Here is a 25,831-nt window from a genome sequence, read left to right on the forward strand (position 1 = left end):
TCTCCGGCTGGTCCTAGCAACAGGGCCCACTTTGTAGGACCATTTATGATCGGCTCAGACTCTGCCCCACTGCCCATCACCCCTTGGAAGGTGTTGGCCAGGTGGTGATGGGATGGCCCTGGGGCTCAAACCAGGGACGGGGAGGCCCTGGGAACGCCGAGAGTTAGGGACAAAGAGTCCTTCAAGTACAAAGGGAACTCCCTAAATGCAGTTCAACACAGGGGTGGGGGGAATCTGCCAGGAACAGGGCGAGGGCTCTTCCCACCCAGCCTCGGTCCGGAGCTATCCTCCGGAGCCTCGGGCCGCCTCTGCTGCTATCATGGCGTGGGCCTCAGGGGGGCGCTGCTCCCCCTCGGACGGTCTGGCTAAAGGCGGCCCGGACGGGCTCCCAGCTCACTGAAGTTCCTGAAAAGGCAGCAGGGTCACCAGAAGGAGGAGGACACCAATTTATCACCCTGTGCTTCCTCCTGGCCCCAGACAGGTGTTACCCTGGTCCGCTGGGTCTTCAGGTCTCGCCCTTGGACCCGGACTCGGAGGGTCAGCCCCGCCCCGGCTAGCTGGCCCTAGGTGAGCCCCACAGCGAGGGGGCGAGGCCTGCCCTTCTGCCCGGATGTTCCCACGCCCCCTTCCCGTAGCCAAACACCCCTCTTCTGGCTTTTCTGTCTGCTCCTCGGTCTCACGTCTCTCTCGAACCCTCCGACAACTGCATCTCAGCATGACCGGCCTGTCCCTCGCTCCCCCCGTCCACCCCATCTTTCTCTGGTCCCTATCTGCCTCACAGGCGGCCCTCTCCCCTCCCATCACCTGGCTAACCGGCTGTGTAAAGAGCTGCCAGGGCTGGGCTGATGGATGGGCCCTTCCCCTGCTTTGCTCTTGCTCTGGCCTTCCCTTCCATCCCCTCCCCGCTGGCCCTTTCTCCTCACCTCACCCTCCACCACATAGTTTATCATCAGGGAAGGGCAGCAAGAGGAAAGGAGCTTCTGGATAAGCAAGTGGAGGTGGGTTGGGAGATAATGGGGGGGATGCGGGCAGCTCCTGCAGATAAGGATTTCCTGAACTCCCCGGAGAGCTCTGTATGAATGAGGGAGAATGCTCCTGATCCTTCTGTCCTTCCCAGTCCCTGACTGAGCAAAGCCTGAAGCTGGGAGATGGGTGGAAGGGCGTGGGGGTGGGGGGGTATGTAAAAAGGGTGGAGGTTTAGAGCAGCCAGAACTGAATCTGCATCTCAATCCTGACAGTTATTAGCTGCATGACCTTGGGCAGGTATGCCTTAGTTTCTCCATCTGTAAAGTGCTGGTAAAACCGTCTAGGGTGCCTTGCACCAGTGTAAGCTCAGTAAATGTGGGCCCCTGTCCCTGCCGGGTGCTGGATCATCCTGGTCCCCTGAAAGCTCTCCCCTGCATCCTGGATTCCACCCAAGAGAAGCTATTCCTACATGCCCTCTATTTACCGGACACATTCAAACCCATCGTACTATGTGATCCTTCTTTTTATAATTAGGAAAGCAGGAAGGCAGAGAGGTTAAAGAGACCAGTGTATTAATAGAAGGCCACGGCAGAACCCAGAAGCCTGAGTCCAGAGCCCCAGGACCTCCTGTGCCAGGGGCAGCAGGTTGCTGAAAAAGCTGAACAAAGGTTTCCTGAGAAATTCAACTGGACCCGAGCTTCCAAGGGGCCTGAGTGGGAGTGACAACCCTGGCTGTGCTCTTGCCCCTGTCACCTGCTGGGTGACCTTGGGGAAGTCATTTTCCTTCTCTGAGCCTTAGCTTCCGCTTCCTCCTCTTGCCAGAGTGTGGGGCGGAGATGGACTGCATCTTTGTGAGGTCTCATTCCGCCCTGAACACTGTGTTCCCTCCCCTGCAAAGGGACCCAGCATTGTGATAAAGAGTGGGCTGCAGCTTCAGGCTGGTCATAGGGTGAAAAATCTCATCCTCATTTTCCCCATCCTCCATTTCCTCCCTCTTCCCAACCCCCATCCTGTCACTTGGGGCCGATAATCAATGAGTCGTAAAATGAGAAAGTATCAGGAACTAGCAAAGCATGGAGAGCAGCTGGGGCGGCCTCAGCACACTGAGTGTGATGGACTGTCAGCCCTTCACCTCAGCCCAGCCTCCCACGCCTGACTCGACTGAGGCCAGCCAGCCAGCCAGCCAGCCAGCCGAGACTCACCCAGCCTGCGGGGGAGGGGAGTGCAGCTGGAGACCAGAGTAGGGAGGCCTATTTTCCGTGAGTCCAAAAGCCTCACCTTACACAGAGCAATGAGATCTATGTGTATTGACATGGGAAGATGCATCCAGGATGTATGGTTGAATCATAAAAACAGGTTACATGGGGCGCCTGGGTGGCTCAGTCATTAAGCGTCTGCCTTCGGCTCAGGTCATGATCCCGGGGATCCTGGGATCGAGCCCCGCATCGGGCTCCCTGCTCAGTGGGAAGCCTGCTTCTCTCTCTCCCACTCGCCCTGCTTGTGTTCCCTCTCTCGCTGTGTCTCTCTCTCTCTCCAATAAATAAATAAAATCTTTAAAAAAAGACCAAACAGGTTACATGATCTTACCTATAAAGTGATCCCATCTATGTTATTATATAGAACTGTTTGGACATACATAAAAATATGGGCAGAGAGACTCCAAACTGTGAATAGCAGTTACCCCTGGGAGTAGTAAGGGGAAACACTTACTCTCTACTTTATACACTTTTCCTTTGTTGGACTCTTAAAGCAAGCATATATTGCATTTATAATACTTTTTAAAATATCATTTTATGATAAAGATTATTTCCATTATGCAGAGGAAAGCCTTGCAGAAGTATGCACAGGCTAATGAAAATGCTCAGCGTCTTTGCTTCAGGCTGGAATTGTATCCATCTAGGGTGGCAAGGCCCGTGAACTCCTGCTGATCCAAAGCACTAGCTCTAAAATCAAAGCACGAAGAGTTTGAGTTCTTAAAAGAGAAAATCCACAATCCCTTAAGTTTAAGGGATCCCTGAATAGTAACGATAATCCTTTAAGTTTGGCTTATAAAGACTAAATCTGTCAAAATACACGATACTTTAAGGCAAAGGGGAAATAATGGTAAAAGAGGTCCTTGGCGTCTGCAGGCCAAAACTGGCCTCGGGGTTGGCTGCTGTCAGCCAGGGTTGGAACCCTCCCCCTAACACCTTCCGCAGCTTGGGAACCAGGCCCACAACGGCATGTGGTGCAACCGCTCTCCCCCAACGGGACTAGGCTTCCCTCTGACCAGCCCGAGGCCACGATGGCCTGCAGGAGTCTCTAGGAATGACTCTCCAGGATCCCTTGGCTCCCTGCCTTCCAACTTTCTCCTGCAACCAAGCCCAGGGCATGTGGGAGCTCTCCCTGAGCCAGAGACCCAGGCTGTGGAGTAGGGGACGGGAATAAAGGGACTGGTGGGTTTTGGCCCACACGGGAATGGATACTGGAGGGTAGAGAAGGTGGAGGGGCTGGGTAGGAGGTAGGAGGGCTGTGGAAGGTCACTCTGGCTGCGGGACTCTGTCCCCCTCCTGAGGAGTCAGTACAGGGACTGAAAGCGGCAGTTAGACACAAGTTTATTGGGCGGAGCTGCGGCGGAGTCGTCCTCCCTCTCTCTGGGATAGCCGAGGGCACAGCACCAACAGAGGCATGGACAGACAGACCCCGAAAAGGACACATGGATGGTGCGGACTCAGACCATAGCACAGCCACATAGGCACAGAGACACACGGGCCACAGCACCAAGAAACACACACACACACACACACACACACACACACACTGAGACAAAACCACAGGGCTCGAACACACGAAGTGCGGGCTTTGGGGCTCCTGCATAGACAGAGCGAGGGCTATGTGGGGAGGGGGCCCCTGCTGACCTCCCCCAGGCATAGGCACACCAACAGCACACAGATAGGCAGATGCCCCCAGCCAGACAGCCAGCCTGCCACACAGACAAATGAACTGCATGGAAAGGACGCTTGTGCTCCCCAAACCACAGGGAGGGGGGACCAAGGGGCTTCTACACAGCCCCACCGACTGATTCCCGTTCAGCCTGAACCCTGCCTCCCCCACCACCCCCCACACTTTGGTCTTGCCCACCGGGGCTGGGGGCTAGGGAGTGGGCAGGTGGAAGGAGGGAGAGAGGAAGGGGTACGGGCCCAGCTCTGTCCCTTCTGCAAGAGCGGGGAGGCAGGTACTGAGAGTCCGGGCCTGAGCCGGGTGGGGGTGGGGCCTCGGCTCAGGCTTGGGGGGGGTCCCGGCAGCGCAGGCACTGGGCCATCTCGGGCTGGTACTGCTCAACCTGCAGGGTGCAGCTGGAGAATCCAAAGCGGGAGTGGAGCTGGGCTGTGGCTTCAGCCAGGACAGCTTCAGGGTCAGCCGTGGAGTCTGTGGGAGAGTGATAAGAGGCAGCAGGTTCCCAGGGGAGTTGGGAACCAGGCAGGGGCCAAGATAAGGACCGGTGCATGGGGACCCTATGGCTTGCACAGCATTAAAGCCAGGCTTGAGTGAGGAGCTTTATTTTCTTTCTGTATTGTATGAACAGCATAAAACGCCAAAGAAAAGGTTGGAGACTCACCCCCTAATCAACCACGCCACCACGCTAACACGCCAGACTATTCTTATTTTTCTATTCTCTTCTGCTCTTTGACTATCCATATACAGCTGTATGTTTCAGCAGCCACAGCACCCGATTCTCCAAGACAATCCAGATGTTAAATATTTTCTCCCATTGTCCCTCTAGAGTTACCATCAACTATCCCACAAAGTATAATATTTTTGGCATCCAAATTGCATGTCTCTGATTGCTTCTTGCATCTGGAAGAAACTCAAAAATCCTTTGTCAGCTTGTGAGTCACCATATATATTTTTAATAGTTGAATCATAATGTAGATATAATTTTACATTCAGCTTTTTTCTCTTAGCATTATACCATAAACATTTTTCCTAGTTGCCACACAGTGTTCATCATCATCAGTTTGAATAGTTCCGTCATACGTCACGGTCACCACTTACCTAACTGTGCCCCGTTGCTCGACCTGTTGGTACTAGTGATCTTTTAAAGGGTTGCTGGTTCTCTGCACTACTTCAGAGAGGGCGATCCCCACCCCCACCAGAACACCCTGCCCAGGGTGCCTTGTCTCCAACATGCACATGTGTGTCAGAGACAGATCAAGAAAGAGAGCTGGAATTGCAATCCCAGCAATTCAGTCTATCTTCCTAGGTTTGGAAGGGGGGGCAGGGGCGGGGGTGGGGGGTGGGGGGAAAACATTTCTAGGAGGTAACTGGCTAGGGCCAGTGTGGACTCACCAATGGCCAGGTGTGCGGAGACAACATGGTAAGTAAGCGTAAGGGACCACAGGTGCAGCTCATGAATTGCCCGGACTCCTGGCACTGACAACAGTGTGTCCCGCACGGGCTCAAAGCCCACACTTCGGGGGGATCCTGCAAGCAGCACCAGCCACGCCTTACTGCCAAGGCCGCTCCTGCCCAAGGGCGGCCCCTCACCAGACTCTACCTCCCCCATCCTGTAACTGCTCAGCATTAACCTCCACAATTCACCCTGTGCCTGAATCTCCTTCCAGCAATAGACCCCAGGACCCAGGCCTTCTCCTGACACTCTCTTGAGAGAAAAGAGGTGGCTCCGAGCTGGAGTGAGGTCAGAGAGGGCCCCGGGTGGGGAGAAGTGGCATCTGATTTACCTTCCATGAGGACACGAAGAACATCTCGGAGGGTGGGAGCCGTGGATCCAAGGGCACAGATGGAGAAGAGGAAGGTGCTGATGGGGTCTGCTGCCTTGTACTGAGGCTGTAAAGAAAGAGACCTCTAAGCCCAGGAAAGAGGAACCCTCCAGAGGAAGACCTAGGGGTGTCTGGGACAAACAGGACCTGAGAGGCTCCTGGGAGCCCTGCTGAGGGGAATGGGACCATGCCCCAGGGAGTTCTGGGGAGCTGGGAGCTGGAGGCGGGGAGGGAGGCCGAGGGTGCAAGGAGGGGGCCGGGGTGTGGAGCTGGGGGAGGAAGCCTGGGGCAGGCCTGTGTACACAGTACCTTGAAGTAGATGAGGACAGAGGCGGCCAGTACCCCAAGGCTCTGCAGGAGGTCCCCCAGCACATGCACAAAGGCTGCCCGGACGCTGGTGTTCCCGAGGGGCAGGGGCTCCCCCGGCCCCTCCTCCAGCGGTGCATACTCCGCCCCCCTAGACCCATGGCTGTGCGGGGGCCCGGCCTGGTGCAGCACAAACACCATTCTGAGGGGGAAGCAGAGCAGCTCAGCCCGGGTGGCCTGTTCCCAGCCTCGTCTGCCCTCTTCCCACATCTCTCCACCTCACCTCCCCAGGAGCCCTTTCTCCACCTATTTTCTCCCTACTTTCCCAGCCCCAGGAGGGAGACGACATTGGCCAAGGGACACAGATCGTGCAGCCTGGGGGGTTAAATACCGTACTTGGTGCTGGAGACGTGGATTCAGATCCTGACCCTGCTACTTACACCTGAGCAAGTCACCTGGCCACCTCTCGGGTCCTGTGTCCTTAACTGTATACTAGGGCCGATACTGTCTACCTCACGGGGGTGGTTGGGGGCCTCAAATGAGACAGTGCTGATGAAAGCCCCCGGCAGGGTGGCTGGTACACAGGAGGCCCTCGGTAAATGTCTGCTGACTCTGGATTCCGGCTCTCTCCCCCGTCTGTCCTCAGGCGGCCCTAGGGCAGGCGACGGGTGAGAACTGCGTGTGCGTGTGCGTGCCTGTCGCGCGGGGAGAGAGCTGGCTCTCCCACCCTGGAGAAGCCCCCCTCGCCCTGAGTCCCGCATGGTGCCCGCTCCACCGGAACGTACAGCAGGTTGGCACAGACCGCGATGCTGGCAGTCAGCAGCATGGCACCCCCCTCGATGTGGTAGTCGCTGTGCAGCAGGCGGATGAAGGCCAGGTACAGGAGGATGCCAGTGACCATCCAGAGGGAGACCACAGAGGCCAAAGCCCCCAGAGTCTCTGCAGGGGGAGACAAGCTATCAGACACCTGCCCGGGACCCTAGGAGGTACCTTCTGGTAAGATGAGAGGCTCACAGGGCCACACAAGGCCTTACCTGAGCGGTGCCAGCCAAAGGTCATGGTGCGGGTGGCTGGACGGGTAGAGAGCCAAAGAGAGAAGAGGCTGCCTATCATGCTGCCCACATCCGCCAGCAGGTGGGCTGCATCGGTCATAATGGCCAGGCTGTGCGCCAAATAGCCCCCTGCAAGCATAAAGCAGTGAGCGGTCTGGGTCCAGTTGGGAAGTAGCAAGCACCGTGGCGTGTGTAGAAGCCGGGAAGGAGGCTGGGGGGACCTGCACCCAAATGTGAACTGCGTTCTTCCCTGGTGATGGGATTATAGGAGGGGTTTATCGGCTTCTTTTCACTCATCCACATTTTCTAGATTTTCTATAATGACACATTTTAATGTCAAGAAATATAGGACTTCTAAAAGCCTAGCTAATGCTGAGAAGCCAGGCCCGGCCCTCAGCCCCAGACGTGGCCCTGAATTCCCCCTGCTTCTATCCCCCACCCTCTCCCACTTCCTGAGTCCTAGGCACCCACGTCCCCACTGCAGGCATCCCCTTCTCAGCATCTCTGCCCCCGCCCCCCTCCGGGAACACTGCTGGGACTCTGGGTGGAGAGTGGCTTAGGCAGGGGTCAAGAGGATGGGGTTGGCAGAGCCGCTCTCTGACTTACCGACCACCTCCCCAGCCATGAAAACACAGCACACGGCACAGGCAGCACAGAGCTGTCTCTGCGCCTGCAGCCTCTCAGGGGTGAGGCCCGGCTGTGGCAGGGGGTCCCTGTGGCAATGGTGGAAGGGCATCTCCACAGGTTTGGGTTCCTCGGGGAGGGGCTCCGAGGGCTCTGTGAAGAGACTGGGGCAGGCAGCGCCATTCAACCTGGGGCTGGGCCACGGGCTGACCTGTTCCTCACTCCCAGGTCCTCCGTTCTGCTAGACGGGCTTTGTCAGCCGTGGGCCAGCACTCGCTCTGCCCGTCCCAAGGCCCGGTCAAACCTGGGAGCCTCGGGAACAGAGGGCCACGCGAGAGATGGAGGCTAAACAGACAGCTCAGACCCCAGCTTCCCTTTCCTTTCATACACAGAGCCATAGCATTTCGCAGCTGGAAAGCACCGTAGAGATGGTCTAGTCTAATGCTTTTTACAGAAATTACAAGTATGAGGCTCAGAGAGGGAGAGGACATAGGGGGGCCACATAGCTAGTTCATGGTAGAGAGTAGATTCCACCATAATGCATGGATAGGCACCATAAGGAGCACAAAATGAGCAGGATCTTGCTGATCTCTGGGAGCTTTCGGTGGACAAGACAAAGGTGTACCTAGGTGCTATGCTCTGTAGCAAGAAAGTAGCTATTGCCATAAAACAAAGTGCTTTCGGGGCTTGGAGAAGATGAATTGGAGTGAAGTCAGGGAAACTGAAGGGGGCGCCATGAGAAGGGCCTTGAAGGATGGGGAGGGTTTGGGTAAAGACAGGGTGAACATGCCAGGCAGAGGCAATATCAAGGCAAGGTGGTGTCAAAGGGTGAGCACATGATCCTGGCCTTAGGGCCTCCCTCCAAGATCCATCTCCCAGTGCCTCCACTCCAGATCCTTCCCCTTCCCTATCTAGACATGCAGCTGAAACGTGGCCATTTAAGAGAGGAGTGGAACGGTGGGACCCAAAAAGTCTGAGGTCCCAGATCCCAGAGCTGGGGTTGTCATGGGGAGGACGAAGTGCAGACTGCTGTGGCTGGGGAGGCAGTGGTAGGAGCACTGGGTGAAGGTTGCCACATGTTAGCTGGACTCCGGCCCGATCAGAAGCACCCAGCGGAGACCACCTTAACTGTGTGGTGCCATAAGCCTCCTTTGATAAATGAACGGGGCTGGAGCCTCACCTGGGATGCCAGAGATGGAACTCAGGCTAAGTTTTAGGTTCATGCTGGCCCAATTCTCACCCCCACAACTACCCAACCTGAACCCCAGCAAGGCCAGAACCTTCCATAGAACAAAAGACCTAAATAGAAAATACAGTCGTAGAAATACTCATGGAGGTGTGACAAGAATACCCATGAGTGAATCAGAGGCTCCAGATAGAAACATGGTCACAGCAGTAAAGTGAGGAGGGAGGCCTGGGGCCTTCTGGCTGAGAAAAGCTCTGCCAAGTGGGTGAATTGAGGTGTGAGGGAGGTGGGGACAAATTTGGTGCTTGTAGGGAAGATCGGAGTGCTGGCAGGTAGATTAATTTCTTGGAATTTTCTTCCAAGACTTAGAATCTCAATGTGTATGATGAGATGCTGGGTGTGTCTGCAGAGGAGACAGAGAGATGAGGGTGGCTTTGAAACCCATCCTCATTCTTCAGTTAGATACACACATAGTTGGGTGCCCGGGACTCAGGTGGCAGGCATGGAAACCCAGTCTAGTGGGAGAGACAGATGTGTCACAAATGACTTACTAGGCAAGGAGAGGCTGGGGCCAGGAGGATTATAAATGAAGGACTTTGGAGCACCGGGGAGGGAGTAACCACCTGGGATGAGGGTGAGGACAACTTCACAGAGGAAGAGATGTTTAACATGAGACCTAGGTGAAGAAGGGGGCTCCAGACACATGGGATGTCAATGACAAGATAAGTGGCTAGGAGTTTTAAGTGTCAGGAGCCAGGGCAAGGGCTGAGGAGGAAAACGAGGGCTCAAAGGAACATCAAGGGAGATACACTGATTGATTTCACATATCTTTCCCCAGCCCTGAGATGACCTTGCTGATGTATATTAGTCTGGGAGAGGGAGAGGAGAGGAGATGGAAGGGTCCAGAATAGAGCAGGCCACAGATTCCCTGCACCGAATTTTAAAGGAGGGGCAGGTAGGTTAGGGAAGAGCCTCTTTCAGAAAATACTGCAGGATTTGGTGACTAATGGTCATATGAGAATGAAAATGAGCTGGGAGTCAGAGATGCGGGTCTGGATAGCAAGCAGAGGCTGCGTGGCTTTGGGGCAATGGGCAAGATGCCTTTTTTGTAAGGCATAGAGTACCCAGTCATCAAGGTAGCCACCCATCAACAGGCTGCTCCCTTTTGTTCTGCATGAATTGGGCACTAAAGAAGCCTCATTGTTGGGGTGCCTGGCTGGCTCAGTTGGTAGAGCATGCGACTCTTAATCTTAGGGTCATGAGTTCAAGCTCCACGTTGGGCGTCGAGCCTACTTCTTAAAAAATACATTAAAAAAAAAAAAGAAGGCTCATTGTTGGTGTGGGTGGGTGTATATGTGGGTGGGGGGCTACATGCTGTTTAGAGAGAAGGAGAAGCAGTTTTCTCTCCCTGGCCCTCTGAAACCCCCAACAAACAACAAGTAATATTGAGTGGGGTAGAGGGGAACTGTGGGGAGGAGACCGCGGCCTGAAGCAGAGTCAAACGGATCTGTGAAGAGAAGCCCCTGCCTCGGCTGGAGCCTCCACAGCTGCCCACGTCTGCAGTCCCCTGCAGGAAGGAGTCAGACGGGAAGTCTGTCCTCCCTTCTGTTCCACTTCCCCACCCACCCAGGTTTACGGCCCCCACCCAGAGAAAGAGCGAGAAACACACAGAGGCACCACATCAGAGACAAAGGGAAAGGTGCTCGGAGGGAAACAAAACGATTGGGATAAATGAAGAAAGAGAAAAAGCCGAAGAGAAAAAGCCAGAGAGCCTGTCAAATTTCCGAGACAAACGGACGGTTAGCCAGCAGACAAAATGGCCAGCGGAGGTGGCCAGGATGGGCCTGGCACGGCCGCTCCGAGGGACAAGGCGGACAGAGCTGGCGGGCGCCGGGCGCGGGAGGCCGGCGGGACGCGGAGGAGGTTCTCCGGCCGCCCCCGGCCCGCTGTCCCGGCGGCTCCGCGCGCCTCATTTCACACCTCGCCGCCCCCGGCCCCGTCTGTGCGGAGCCGGGAATACCCCCTGCCGCCCAGACCGCACCTGCTCCTTCCCTGCCACCCCCTCGCTTCCCAGCGGCCGCCGTCCCCCAGGGCCCCGGAAGAACCGCCGTGGAGCCCGGGCCCATCTTCGGCCTGGGTGCGCACAGCTGGCTGTGGCTGGAGGGGGCGCCCCGAGCCCGGGCGCACAGAGGGAAGGGCCAGGGGCCTGCAGCGGGGGCTCCGAAGCCTGCGCGGCGAGATGCTCCCAACGCCAGGGCGCTGGAGCAATGCAGACTTCGGGGCACCTGGCGTGGACTCCGGTCCGACGGAGGGGCAGTTGCTCACGGGGAAGTCGGATGCGGCGAGGGCGGCAGAGGGGTCCGGAGGCTTGGGGGACCGGCCGGGGAGCCGTTTTGCGGGACCGAGAAAAAGAGCGTGGCCGGGAGGAGGCATAGCGGACTGCTGGGAGGGTCGGGGGTGGGGGTGGTTCTGGCGGGGTGGCCGGGGAGGACAGAGCCGGGCGCCGCGAAGCCGAGGGAGTTGCGGTGCGCTGGGGCGGCCAGCCGGGGCCACGCCGGGGGAGACAACGAAATGGACGGATGGCAGGAGGGTGGCGCCCCCGGGCTGAGGGCCGGCCCAGGTCTGTCCTACCTCTTCAAGCGCAGGCCGCCACCGGCGCCGCCGCGGTCTCGGGGGCTCACCAGGCGAGTGGTCTCCGATCCCCCCGTGGCAGGAGAGGGCTCCATGTCACCGCGGCCCCGACCGTCTAGGCCCCACCGAGGAAGGGAGAGGCGGGGCCGGCCCTGCACCAAGTCCGAGCGGCCAGCCGACCCCCGGACTCCCCGCAGGGCCGCGGGGCCACCAGAGTCGAGCGAACTGCAGCGACTGTGGCGCGGGGAGTCCGAACTGCAGATCCCGCGGCCTTTGGAGCCCCGCCCCGTGTGGGGCGAGCTCCCCAAGCCCCGCCTCCAGGTGCCCGGGCCTCTCCCCCACGCCTAAGCCCCGCCCCGGAGCCCCGCCCCCATAACCAAAGCCCTATTTCCCAGTGCCAGAGCCAGGTGGGGGCGACCGGAGCCCTCTGCGCCGCCGCAGGGTTCTAGAGAACGCCTAATCTCCACAGCCCCGCCCCCACCCAAGTCCCGCCCGCGGGTTCCAAGCCAAGCTCCTCAAGCCTCGGCACCTCCCGACCAACCTTCCCCCAAGGAACACCTCCCTTTGCAAGCCTGCACGGGGTGGGGGGTGTCGTCCAGCCCCCCACACGGAGGCAGAAACAGGTGTGGGTCCATTACCTAGCTCGAGAGAACCAGAAAGAGTGTGGGGTGAGCAGTGACACATCCGGGAGAACTCCAGGGACCCCGGCCAGAAACCCCTCTGTGGAGGATGTGGGGTCGGAATTTGCATGCAAAATCTGCTGCCAAGCACTGTACCGCTCATTATCATTTATTTTTATAGAGAGTTTGGGTGACAAAAGCTTCCTGTTCTCCTCCAATCCATTACTATCCCTATTTTTCGGATGAGTAAACTGAGTTCCAGAGGAAGAAGCGTCTAGGGTCAGGCAGCCGGTGAATAAAACGCTGGGACTGGAACATCATCTTCTTTCCCTCTCCAGTTCAGGGCACCGCACTGGCGACTGAAGACAGCGCGCGCCACAGGCTGGGGCAACGAGAGGAGGAAGGAGCGATGCCACATCTCTGGTCACAAGCCCACTGTTCTTGGAGGGAGGCTGCAGCTTGTCAGCAGGTGATTCTTTACCTCCGAACCTCTAGCACCTGGCTGGGCATTACCTTATTTTGCCTCATTTTAATTAAAACCCAGGGGAAGGAGTGACTTACAGCAAAGTGGGTGGCTGAGCCCGGAGTCAAACCTTCAAATGCTCGAAGCTCTCTGGCCCTCACACCTGCCGTCACTGTCGAAGGAAATGGGGGTGGGGATTGCATTGTGCCCTCCAAGCTGTGACACTCTGTGAGGAGGAGGGTCTGGAGGAGGAGGGAGAAAAGTGAGCTTGGATGGGGAAGCGTGGAGGGTGGGAGCGGTTGGTGAGTCCAGGAGAGAAACCCATCCACGGGCACCCTTCCTGAGGAACACACTGGGGGTCCTTCATTTGGGGTTCCGGGGACAGACACTTCGCCCCAACGTTATTATCCCAAACATTGCGACTGCGTGTACACTCCCCCCCCCCCAAAACCCGGAACAAACAAACACTAGGAGCACGTGCCAGACAGAGTGGTTGGAAGAGATGGGGTTAACCCGGGAGAGCTTCGCGGAGGAGGTGAGGCTTGAACGGATTAGGCAAGCTGGGCGGCGGGCTGGCTGCTCAGGCGGGGGAGAGTGAGGCCCTTGCCAAGGTTTGCGGGCGGCTTGCACGAAGGGAGCGTACTGCGCTGGGGAACGGTGCGGAACGGAAGAACCAAAGGGTCTGCGCGAGCCCCCGGCGCCGCGTCTCCACCCACGCCGCGCCCGGGGCCAGCGCCAGCCTTTATTCGGCACTCTCCGCAGAAGGCTCAGCCCAAAGCCCACGCAAGGCGAGGGGCGAGGGAGTGAGGGTGGGGGTCCTCTCTCCCTCCAACCTCCCCTAGAGGAGTGGAGCCTCAGCTCCTTCCTCGGGTCGCGGGGGTGCAAACTGAGGTAGCGAGAGGGGAAGCCACCGGCCAAGGTCACCTTGTAGGTCCTTGGTAGAGCGGGGTGGAACTCGTGCCCCGTCCGCCTAGGTCAGGGCCCCGGCAAGTCCCGCTAGGCGCCGTCGGTTTTCGAAGCTCGCACCGGGCCTGGGGCTTCCCCAATTCTGAGAGCCCTGGAGCTGGGCTGCGGAGAGGCCCGCGCACTCCAGGGCTGGGACGCTGTAGCCTCGCCCGAAGCGGCGCGGGCAGGCGAGCTCGAGAACGGGGAGAAACCGCGGAGCCCTGTGCGGGGTAGGGGCTTCTAGGCACGCCTTAGCCGATGACGACAACAGGGGACTTAACAACAATGGCTTCCTCCGGGATTTCCCTTCCTGGGCAGTCGGTCCACAGCGTGCAGACAGCAGCCCCGGGTTCCCGGGAGGGGGCGCAGACGCCGGCACAGGCCCGCCTGCCACAGGGCAGGGAGCGAGCAGGCGGGAGGGGAAAGAAGTGTGGGAGCAGATGGATTACAGGGCTGTCCTCCGCCGCGGCTTCCTCGGGCCTTGGAACGTGCTGGCTCCAGAAGCCGAGGGCACCAACGGGGAGAATACCAACAGTTGCTTGTGCTTGGAATTTTATGCAAGAAGAGCCTGGCAGCGAAACAGACTGCTTGCACCTGATTCTCAAAGAGCCATCAAGAGGTCCTATGAAAATCTTTGCAAAGGATCCTCTTGAATGCCAGGTCTGAGGAAGGCATTTTGCACCTGGTTAGGAGCTAGGAAAATTAGGCAGGAGTTAGGAGGGCAGCTTAGAGCTGGCTGTAGGGAACTGAAATCTTGTAAGAACTATTCATTCAACATTTACTGAACACTTATTTCCTGCCATGCACTTTGTTAGGGTAACTGGAAATTCCTGGTGAACAAGATAGATGCATTTCCTCCCCTCCTGGCTTTAACTTGATTGCAAGATATTTCTATTCTGCAGGCTTTGGTTACTGATTTACCCACATGCTCTTAATGTCTGTCCTGTCCTGCCTCAGGTATCACTTTTCCCTAAGGAGATTCCTTAGGCCACTTTGAATCCCAAAGGGGTGAAGGAAGCAGGAATCTCTGGAAGTTCTCAGGAGGACAGATCAGTGCCAGAACAGAGGGTGGCAGAGCAGGTCAGAAGGGGGGCTTCAGGGAACCCAGGCTGGACCAGTTCATATTGGGAGAGAAAGAGAGAGCCAAGTCCAGCCCTGAAGTCAGGATTTAGGCTGGGCTAGGGATCTCAGACAAGATTTGAAGGCCAAGCCCGCAGGCAACGGGTTAACACTGGAAAGGTCCAAGCCAGGCTGAAGGGTATGGGGAGAGGTAACAAGGGGGTCCAATTTCCACTCCATTCTCCACTCACGTGTTCCTCCAGGAAGCCTTTCTGACTCCCCCACCAGGCAGAGTTATGTGCCCTCAAGGCCTACAGTGATTATGTGATGGCGGCACTTAGTACACTGAAACAAACTGGTTTGCTTGTCTGTCTCCTCACTAGAATACAAGCTCTCTGAAGGCGGGAATTATCTTTCTCATCATGGTGTCCCTACGGCCCCCTAGTGGCTGACACATAGTCCTCGTTAAAGCCACCCCAGGAAAAAAGGGGCTGGTGGTCAGCGTGGAAGCAAGATGGAGAAAGCAGGATTTTAATTGGAGATAGAGAGGATGAGGGAGGATGGAGCTGAAATACCACCTCCTCCAGGAGGCCTTCCCTGATCCCCAGACTAGGTTAGTTCTCATGTTACACATTCTCATTGCACACTTATTTTTCTTCCTCAGCATTTATCATACTGTAATTAATTACATCATCATTTGGGAATTACTTGTTTCTTCACTTGGCTTCCAGGATACCATAATCTGGTTTTCCTCCTACTTCACTGACTTGCTTATCCTCAGTCTCCTTTGCTGGTTCCTCCTCATCTTCTCAACCCTTTAATACTGGAATGGTCCAGGACTTGGTCACCCTCTTCGCTTACCTCTCTACACTCACTCCCATGGAGATATCATCCAGTCTCAAGGCTTAAAATACTATCTGGAAACTGCAGAAAGCAATGGTGTTGAAGCTCAATGGTGGGTAGATAGGGGATCACTGTGCTATTCTATCTTTGTGTTTGAAATTTTCTATTAAAAAAAAAAGAATAAATGACATCTATACAATGAACCCCAGATTTCTCAACTTGAACTCCAAACTCAAACACCTAAATGTCAGCTTGACCTCACCTCCTTAACATCTACTAAGCATCTCAAGCTTCACCGGTCTAAAACTGAGCTCCTGATTGTTACCCCGTCCCAAACCTTTTCTTTCAGCTGTCCTCCCATTTCTGAACATGGTGACTCTATACTTTCATTTGCTCAAGCCAGAAACCTTAGAGTCACCCTGATGCCTCAATTTTTACCCCGCATCCAATCTGGCAGCAAATCCTGCTCCCACCTTGGTCCCAAGCACCATCATCTGTCTTCTTGATTATTGCAGTAGCTTCTTTGGTTATCTTCCTTCTTCTGCCTTTATTGCCCTACAATCTATTCTCAATCCAAAGACTAGGCAACTAGGCCAGATATCATTACCTCCCCATGTCCCTCAGTACCAGCTAAAGGTTTTCCAGTGGACTGCAAAGCCCTACAGACCCCTCTGATCTCCTTTCCATACCACTCCCACCTTCGTCCCCAGCCCCTCTGGCCTTTGTACAGGTCCTATGACACACCAGGCATGCTTCCACCCTAGGACCTTTGCATTTACTCATCTGCATGCAATGCACTCTATCAGATGTCTTCCTGACTCACCTGAGGACCTGCTTTAGGTCTTAACTCAAATATCACCTTCACCAGCCCTCTCTGCTTATCCTTTTAAAAACTGCAATCTCACCTCAAAGATTCCCTATCTGCATCCCCTGCTTTATGTTTCTCCACAGCCATTATTACCACCTAAAATACTATCTCCTCTCACCAGAATGTAAGCTCCATGATGGCAGACATTTTTGTCTGTTTAATAAGCTGCTGTATCCCCAGCACCTGGAATAGTGTCTGCCACATGATAAAGCCTAATAAACATATGTTGATGACATTAATGATTTGTTTTTGTTTTTAAAATTTTATTTATTTATTTGACAGAGAGAGACACAGCGAGAGAGGGAACACAAGCAGGGGGAGTGGGAGAGGGAGAAGCAGGCTTCTGGCTGAGCAGGGAGCCCAATGCGGGGCTCGATCCCAGGACCCTGGGATCATGACCTGAGCCGAAGGCAGACGCTTAACGACTGAGCCACCCAGGTGCCCCTTGACGACATTAATGAATGTCTGTCCTCCACACTAGGCTATAATCCTTGAACACAAAGAAGAGTTTGATTATCATTGTATCCAAGATACTAGGTATATAGCAATGTTTAACAGGTATTTGTTGAATAAGTGAATTGATTAACAAAAAGGACAATTCACAAGGTGCAAGAGCAATGGCATAGAGGTGAGAAAGAACAGGAATATTTGGGGGCGGGGAGACCAGTCTGTCATGGAAGGGTCACCTTAGGACAACAGTAGACAATGCACTTGGAGGGCTAAGTTGGTATCAAGTTGTAGAGTTTACTGCCTGATTTAAAAGGCTGTTTTGCATCCTCTATTCCATGAGCAAAGGAGTGGTAAGGATAGAAGCTCTGCTCTACAAACACTGATCTGGTAGCCATATCTAGCATGAGACTGGCCGTAGGGAGAACAGTCAGGAGGCTAGAACAACAGTCAGTGTGATATGGAAATCCTTTAACTGGATGCCTTGAGGTGGTGGGAGCTGAAAAGAAGGGACACATGAAAGAGTAATTAAAAAAAAATTAGTAAGACTTTTTGGGCTGAGTTGGGAGAAAATAATGAATCCACAGACAAGTAGTGTTTGGGTTTTGAGCATCATTACCTTGAAAATAGCCATAACATTAATATCAATAGAGAAACCAAGAGGAACAAACAGTATGGGGAATATGGTTTGGAGGCGGTGGGAGACTGGCATGTGGATAACTCTAAACTGATTCTAAAGCCTACTTAGGACATCTGAAGCTGTGGGTGTAGACTGGATCTCTGAAGTGGAGAGGAGAGAGCCCAAGCGGAAGCTTAAAGACCAAACCATACAGAATGCACAGTCAGGAGGTGAAAGAAAGAAGAGGAGCCAGAAAGGGTGAGGGGGCGGGCAGGAAACTTATTGGAGATGTAGGAGAACCAGAATAATGCAGAGCCACAGAAATGAAAAGAAGTGAAAGTAAACAGAAAAAGAGAAGAGTTATTTAAGGCCCAAAGTCTTCCCCAAAACACAGCTTGGTCTTTTTTACTTCATTCAATCACACTGCCTGAAATTCCGCCAGTTATTCCTTTTGTGTTAGTAAGAATGGGGAGAGTGAGGTATTTATTAATAGTCGTCCTCACTACAAGTTGAATTGTAGTGGGTTTTTTTGTTTTTGTTTTTTAAAGATTTTAATTTTAAGTAATCTCTACACCCAACATGGGGCTCGAACATCCAAACCCAAGATCAGGAGTTGCATGTTCCACCAACTGAGCCAGCCAGGCACCCCTGAATTATTGTGTTTTAATCAGGTTGCTTTCCACCTAACCAACCCTTAGGGATGAGCTCATTTTATGGAGGTAATAGTTTTTATTAGAAATATTGAAAGGATGGACACCTGGGTGGCTCAGTAGGTTAAGCGTCCGACTCTTGATTTTGGCTCAGGTCATGATCTTAGGGTTGTGGGATCGAGCCCTGCTTCAGGTTGGCGTTGAGCATGGAGTCTGCTTGAAATTCTCTCTCTCCCTCTCCCTCTGCTCTTGCGTCGCCCCCAGCCCACCTCACGCTTGCATGTGCACACGTGCTCTCTCTTAAAAAGAAAAAAAAAGAAGTATTGAAAGGAGAAGTGAGAGAAGTAATTTTGGAGTTCTAACTGCTTAGGGAGGACTGGCAGGGATATTCTGGATAGTAAGAGGGCAGCATGAGGGTGCTGGGTAGGGGAACAAGGATATGGGGTTCTAAGAGGCTGAGAGAAGGATGTAGAAAGGGGATGGAACAATTCTAATGACAATTTGCAAATCTTCCTAGAGGAAGGATCCTGAGTTTTCCTTCTTCCCAGAGACAAAAGGAAAAGCAACTTCTCTCTTTACAAAATTGAGAGGTGACCAGATGGAAAGGATGATGATGATGATGATGATGATGATGACAATGACAATAACATAGCACTTACCATGTGCCAAGCACTATTCAAATTAAGTATTTCGTCCTCTTAACAACCCTAAGAGGTACACTCTATTATTTCCATTTTACAGGTGAGACAGCTGTGCCCTGTCAGCCTGCCCTTAGCTCTGCAGTCTGGGGTTGCAGGTCAGAGATGACAGGGGAATGCAGCAGCCTCTCTGGCTGGAAGCCCTCCCCCTCCCACCTGAGATGTCTGCCCAGGAGAGGACAGGCAAACAAACCGGGCCAGTGATGTTTTGTCACAGGTAGTGAGCACGCCTTCAGCTGGAGGGAGGGAAAGAGGGACATTACCTGACATCATGAAAGGAGGTGGATATCAAATATCAATTACAGCTTTGGTCTGTCTCTAGCCGTCAACTTTATTTTTTTTAAAGATTGATTGATTGATTGATTTGAATGAGTCGGGGAGGAGCAGAGGGAGAGGATCTTCAAGCAGACTCCCCGCTTAACACAGAGCTCAATGTGGGGCTAGATCCCACGACCCTGAGATCATGACCTGCCAAAACCAAGAGTCAGATGCCCAACCGACTGAGCCACCCAGGCACCCCTAGACCTCAATTTTAGAGTGAGAAGGGAGCTGGTGTGTATAAGAAGCAGACACAGCATAGAATCTTAACTTAGAAGACTTAGGTCTGGATCTCACTGGTTGACTTTGAGCAGGTCATTCCTTCTCTCTGGGCCACACTTTCCTCAATTACACAACGAAGGCATTAGATGAGAGTTAAGCCTCTGAGTTCCTTTCCAACGCGAAAACTATGCAATTCTAGAACCTAGTGGTTGGGTATGACAAATTGTGATCTCTCTCTCCCACTGCATATGCTCAAGAGCATGATATTTTGGGTATAAATATGCCAATGTCTGCTGTCTGTATATGTGTATTCTGGCTATATGACTAAAACTTTAGCTGTTTGTGGGTAAATAAGGGATGCTTCTTGATTTTCTCCAGGAGAGACCAAACTGTGAGATAGTAAACTATAAGATCAGTGACTTGAGGGAAAATGGTTCTAGAGAAGGTTTTGGCCTGAAATCATTCTTTAGCATAGTTATTTTTTTCCATTTTTTTCTTACAACCAAATCTAATTTAGTTTTGACATCAACCCTGTGGAATGGCACAGGTTTTTACAGAAGAGGGAAAAGAGCCTCAGAGATTAAGTGACTTGTTCAGGATCACATGGCTCATTAGAGCCAGGGTCAAAACCAAGGCCTAGGGCTTCTGATTTTGGGCTTGTGTGTTCTTCCTAGTACTGTGCTGAGTGTCAGAAGAGACTGTGTGCATAGAAACAGGGCCAGATAGGGTCTGTTTCTAGGTGAAGGCAAAGTGGAGAGCCTCTAGCCAAAGGATGCCAGGCCGACTTGCCTGCCTTCTTTCCATGTCTGTAGCTTCCCGGCTGCAGTGTCCGTTCATTTAGACTAGAGCCTTGGAAGACTTAAAGATAATGGTTATTTCAAGAGCCAGGAACTATGATTAGAATTAATTAGAATGTCAGAGGGCAATGATAAGAAGTAATAACATTCTGGAGCCTCTGGCAAGATGTGAAAGATGTTTACTAACTCTTCTCAGAGAAGAACCTAATTTGCCCTCCTTCTCTGGGCTCACTTCTATGAAGCAGGGGTGTGATCACACCATCGCTCATGGCTGCTGGGAGAATCAAAGGAGATTAGTAGGTTACAGTGCCTCTGGGAAGACACACGACGTTTACTTATTCATTCATCCAGCCGACATTCATTGAGCACCTACAATATCCCAGGAACTGTGTTAGGAACTGGAGGAAGACGAAGACAAACAAGAACCAAGGAGCTCCAAATCACCATTACTATCTCCCCTACCGCCTTTTCTTAACCCCTTATGTCTCTTCTTGTTCGGGGCCATAGGAGGGCAAATCTTCCAACTCCCCAGCTAAGTGTTCCTCTAGGGAATTCTTGCTAGGGCCCAACCTCTAGGCCTACATTGGACCAGCAGAGGGCTCCCTCTGCTGTAGCTCATTCAATAAATCATTAATTCACTTGCTGTGAACCAGACACGGTTCTAGGTACTAGGTGAAAGATGGTGAACAAAGCTACAAGGTCCCTGCCCTCAGAGAGTTCACCTTGTACTGGGGAAGGCAGCCTTAAACAAATCAACACACAAATAAACATCTATTCACAAATCGTGGTGAGGGTGTTATGAGTTGGAGAGAGAGAAGTAGAACTCAATTTAGAAGGCCTATCTGAGGAGACATGAAGCTGAGATCCTAGAAGGATGAGAAGTCAGCTAGCAGACAGCCTGAGGAGGAGTCCTCCAGGCAGAGGGAGCAGCATGGCCTAAGGCCCTTGACATGGGAGGGAACAGGTGTCTTCAAAGAACTGACAGAAAACCAGTGCAGCAGAGACCCGAGCAAGCAAAACAGTGGTGCTTGACAGGACTAGAGCGAGAGGCAGGGGCCAGACCAGGCTGGGCCTGTAGACTGAGGTAAGAAATTCATTGTAAGTGTTCTGCACTTCTAGTGCCTTCTTCTGTCTTTCCAGTGCTAGTAAAGAAACAACCTGGGTTGCTCTGCTAGTTCTGCATCCCATGATGGTGATGAAAGTTGGAAGTTAGCTGGGAAATTTATCATAGTACAAACCACCACAGAAAAAAATGTCAGCTTCAGCTCCTTTGTTTTTAGGTGACTAACCTATAAACTCCTCCGACCCAGAATCTATGAACTGGGAGGTTGATGCCAAAGCTTTTCATCCCCACCCCTATGGTGACCACAGATCTACAGAAATAAGTTAGCTAATTCACTGGTCATTGTGCCTATTGCACATGGACTCCTTAGTTTACTCAGATGGCTCACATTTCTTGGGATGGAGGATTGATTTACCACTTAACACCCAGAAGGCAATGTAAATGTGCACAAATAACTGTCATAAAGGGAAGAGAGTGATAAAAGCCACACGAGGTGTAACAGAGAAATATTATTGAACTATTAAAGCTCTTTCAAGTACATGCTATGGGAGCTATTGAGTGCTCCTCTATAAAGAAAACCAACATTACAAAGTGGTAAATTATAAGTGGTGCAAACACTGCCTTCTGTTGGAATCACAGGAAGCCAGCCCAGGTGGAGATAGGTGCTCTCAAGCCCTGCAGGTAGGGCTGTAAATTGGCATTTTTGTTATCTTTCTGGGAAGAAAGTTAGCAACATGGATCAAGAGCCTCTAAAAAATTCGCCTTGACCCAATAATACACTTCCAGGAATCCACCTCAAGGGGGCAGGGAAGAGATTTATTTGAAGATTTATAGGTAAGATTTTTCGTTATAAGGTTATTACACTATCAAATGGCTAGAAACAAGTATCCGATCTGGATTATATAAATACATTATGGTACATGCTTATGATATTCTAGTATTTAAATGAAGTTTTTGAAGAACAGTAGTGACTTTTGGAAAATTCAAGGTATCGTTTATCATTTAAGGGAACGTGCAAACTAATAATTACAATATAATAGAATAAATGCTTTGACAGAGCAAGATGGGAACAACTGGGGGAAAGAAGGAAGGGTTCCCAGGACATTCGAGGTGGGTCTTTAAGGATGTGTAGGAGTTTCCAGGTGGAAGGGGAAAAAAAGGACAAAGTGGAGACCCCTAAACTCTGCAAAAGAAGACTGGGAAGGTAATACACCTCTTGAGAAAGGCTTGCAGGAGCCGTACCTCTCATACAACCCCGGCGTGCAAGCCCAACACGTTTCCTTAGGTGAGTGGACGAGCACTGCGGGTCACCAAGACTGGCGATCCTCTCCCACGGGAGAAGGGATGACCCCGTCCCAGGCCACGCCCACCGGAAGAGCTGGCAACGCAGCACGGCCGCTGGCGCAGGGCTGATCCCTACGCCCTGGAGCGAAATAAATCCCAGGGCCCACGTAGCCGCACCTCCCAGATTTTCCGGCGGCGCCAAAAAGCGACCCGGAGTGTTGGCGCAGCACGCAAGCGCAGTTGGCCGCTGGCCCCCCGCGGTGTGAAATTTCACACCCAGATGGAGGTTGTGTGAGGCCGGCCCAGGCGAGGAGAGCGGCTCTGAGGTAAAGGTAGAGCACCAGGCCGGGCGCGGAGTCCACACGGAGTCAGAGGGCATCCGGGAACCAGAGCATTCCCTCCTGAGCATGTTGTCTTGGCTCTTACGGGCCACAGCCTCCCAGGGTCTCTCCCACTGTCTGGGGTCCTGCTCACTGGTCCCTGGCCGGTCGCCCCCCAAAGCTATGCCTTTCGCTTCGGTTTTCATCCCTTGATGCTCTCCCCGCTGCCCATCTCTGAGGTTTGGGAGGGGAGGCTAAGGAGAAGAAGAACGCCTCTGGCCTAGCTGCGGCACTGCCCTACGGCCTGGCTTTGGGACACCTGACTTCTCTTAGGTGGCTCAGGGTTTGGTCTGAATTGTGTCTCCCGTGGGAATTGTGCATCTCCCCGGTTCCTGACCCAACCTGATCAAGGACTGGTCTGCCTTGGTCTTTCCAACCCAGCAGTGAGCTTGGACAGGCCCGGGGCTGTTTGCCTAAGGTACTAGTAGTTCCAGATAAAATCACTCTCCTCCCATGGTTTAGACCTCCTCTTGCTCGCACCTCTCCACGATGTGGGGTGTCTGGAGGGCTGCGTAGCTGAAGGACGCTGGGAAATGTGAGGAGATATTTCCTCTTTAAAATTTGGATGTCATTTCTGGTCACCTGCACGCTCCTGCTAGTCACAGAGCCCACTCACTGTTGTCTTATACTTGTCCCTTTGTACTCGTTTTACCTGCCTAGCCCCTGAAGGCAATGAGTTTCCTCAGTGTAAGTTCACTTCTCCATGGCCTACCCTGTGGAGGTTCTCACAAATGCTTCTTCTCCTCTGACCCAGATCATGGCTCATTTGGACGAAGCAGCCCACCAGCTGTCCAGAAGTGGGACAACCCTCTATGCTGTGCTGGAGCTTAAGAAAGGTGCCTCACCGGAAGACATCAAAAAGGCTTACAGGTTCAGACCCAGCCTCCTACTAAACCCTGGAATTCGCCCCGCCTTAAACCCTTCTCTTTCTACCTTGCTTTCTGACCCATTTTTAAATCCTCAAGCCTTCACTTTGGGTTGGATGGGGTCATCATCCTTTTCACTGTGGCATGGCAAGGAATTTAGACTTGGGCTGCTTGCCTCCATTCTTTGCACTCATGCATGCCTTCTTCACATCTAGAGACCTATCCCTGTCATTCATCCTACCCTCCTTCCCCGGCCATTTCCCAACCATCCTCTCCCCACCGTCCTTTTGGGTATTGCCTGGGCAGGAAACTGGCCTTAAAGTATCATCCAGACAAGAATCCAGGGGACGCTCAAGCAGCAGAAATATTCAAAGAGATCAACACAGCCCACTCCATACTGAGTGACCCTAAGAAGCGGAAAATCTACGACCGGCATGGTTCATTGGGAATATATATATATGATCACTTTGGCGAAGAAGGCGTCACGTACTATTTTACGATGAATAGTTGCTGGTTCAAGGTATACAATTCTTCCTAGTCCCTTAAGAATAAGGAAGGGGCGGGAGGCGCCTGGTGTGTCAGTTGGTCAAATGTCCGCCTTCGGCTCAGGTCATGATCCCAGGGTCCTGGAATCGAGGCCCACGTCAGGCTCCCTGCTCCCTCTCCCTCTGTGCTGGCTCGCAAATCAATCAATCAATCAATCAATCAATCTTAAAAAATAAAAGAATACGGAAGGAGGGATGACCCTCCTCTTCTTGGACAGCTGACCCTTCTCTCCCAGTGCAGCTGCTTCTGTTGTCCCATTTTGTGGGGTGGGATATGGAGGAAATGCTGGGCCGAGGCCACTCTTCCCTGCCTTTCAGACGCTGGTCCTCCTGTGCGCTCTGCTCACCTGCTGCTGCTGCTGTTGCTGCTGCTGCTTCTGCTGCGGAGCGCTTAAGCCACCACCTGAGGAGGTTGCCAGAAGATACCAGCAGGATGTACAGAATCAGCCTCCCAGGGCAGGTGAGAGCCGTAGACAGGGCCTGAGGTGAGAGCTGGATTGGGAATGAGAGATACTTGGAGGTGAAACTCTGAGCCCTTAATATGGGCGGGAGTCTCAAGCCCGTACTGAGGCCAAGTGAAGAAAGAGAAGAGGATACACTTGGTTTCTGAGCGGCTTATGCCACCAACTGACAGTGGATCTAGTAGGCTGGGCACCTGGGTGGCTCAGTCGTTGGGCGTCTGCCTTCGGCTCAGGTCATGGTCCCAGGGTCCTGAGATCGAGCCCGGCGTTGGGCTCCCTGCTCCGCGGGAAGCCTGCTTCTCCCTCTCCCACTCCCCCTGCTTGTGTTCCCTCTCTCGCTGTGTCTCTCTCTGTCGAATAAATAAATACAATCTTCAAAAAAAAATGAATGTAATATTGGCCTCTCATGACTGTTAAGCTAAGGAATGGGGTGGGAGTTAAGGTAAAGAGTGGGTGGGAGGATGCCTTGAAAAGGCAGTACTTGAAGATGAAGTTCACCGCCTTTACTCGAAAGGAAGATTAAGTGTCTGATGAGATCATCCCCACCCTAAGCACGGAGAGTGTGGCTTGACTGAAGTTCACTCTAGTGCCACCTAGTGATACTGACATGTAACTGCAAGGTAACGGTTTTCTCACCCCTGGACGAAAAATTGTTACTAAATATTTGTATATGTGTTTTTCAAATTCCATCATAGGAAACAAAAGAAATTTTAGAAGAGGACAAGATGATAGGGAAGATGATTTCTAAAAGATGAAGAGGAGTGAGTATATATGGAAGCTAAAATGCAGCAATAATCAAAGGATAAGAAAAGAACATACACTAACTTCCAATGAGTCATTAGTAGAAAGTTTATATCTTATATTCTGGATTTCAGGTGTTTATATTCTTACCCACAGGGGGCTTGCTTTAAATTCTGTGTCATCATTCCTTCTGCTTAATAAGATGCCAACCTCTTTTGCCCCCAGGTGCTGACCGAGCGAGGGTGCCTTCTGCTGCCCAACACACTGGACACGTTGAAGAGGGGAGCAAGTAGCCCTGTCCTGACATTGACCCTGATTTGACCCTCTTCTTATGGTATCACTGACCCTGCCAATACAAGGTCACCCAGCCACTCTTCTTTTTAGCTCCAGTCCCAATTTTAATCTGTTTAGACAGCA

At 52.9% G+C, this 25,831-nt stretch overlaps 2 protein-coding genes across 2 annotated transcripts; one reads left to right on the top strand and one right to left on the bottom strand.

The window, feature by feature from the left end:
* Nucleotides 1-3,547: 3,547 nt before the first annotated feature.
* Nucleotides 3,548-11,973, bottom strand: SLC30A3 (solute carrier family 30 member 3). The gene is made up of 8 exons (XM_045883727.3): nucleotides 11,526-11,973; nucleotides 7,691-7,872; nucleotides 7,067-7,213; nucleotides 6,818-6,971; nucleotides 6,036-6,234; nucleotides 5,688-5,793; nucleotides 5,296-5,430; nucleotides 3,548-4,374 (listed from the first exon to the last, which is right to left on the bottom strand). The coding sequence occupies exons 1-8, from the start codon at nucleotides 11,618-11,620 to the stop codon at nucleotides 4,226-4,228; spliced, it is 1,167 nt and encodes a 388-aa protein (XP_045739683.1). The 5' UTR covers nucleotides 11,621-11,973; the 3' UTR covers nucleotides 3,548-4,225.
* Nucleotides 11,974-23,558: 11,585 nt separating this feature from the next.
* On the top strand, nucleotides 23,559-24,701 carry DNAJC5G (DnaJ heat shock protein family (Hsp40) member C5 gamma). Its single transcript, XM_064573532.1, has 3 exons — nucleotides 23,559-23,671; nucleotides 23,974-24,187; nucleotides 24,531-24,701. Exons 1-3 carry the CDS (start codon nucleotides 23,559-23,561, stop codon nucleotides 24,699-24,701), a joined length of 498 nt encoding a protein of 165 aa, XP_064429602.1.
* The last annotated feature ends 1,130 nt before the right edge of the window (nucleotides 24,702-25,831 follow it).

This window comes from Mirounga angustirostris, unplaced genomic scaffold (assembly GCF_029215605.1).
Source record: "Mirounga angustirostris isolate CCGP_5_RB_7025 unplaced genomic scaffold, mMirAng1.0.hap1 SCAF_10, whole genome shotgun sequence".
In the NCBI taxonomy this organism is placed as follows: domain Eukaryota; kingdom Metazoa; phylum Chordata; class Mammalia; order Carnivora; family Phocidae; genus Mirounga; species Mirounga angustirostris.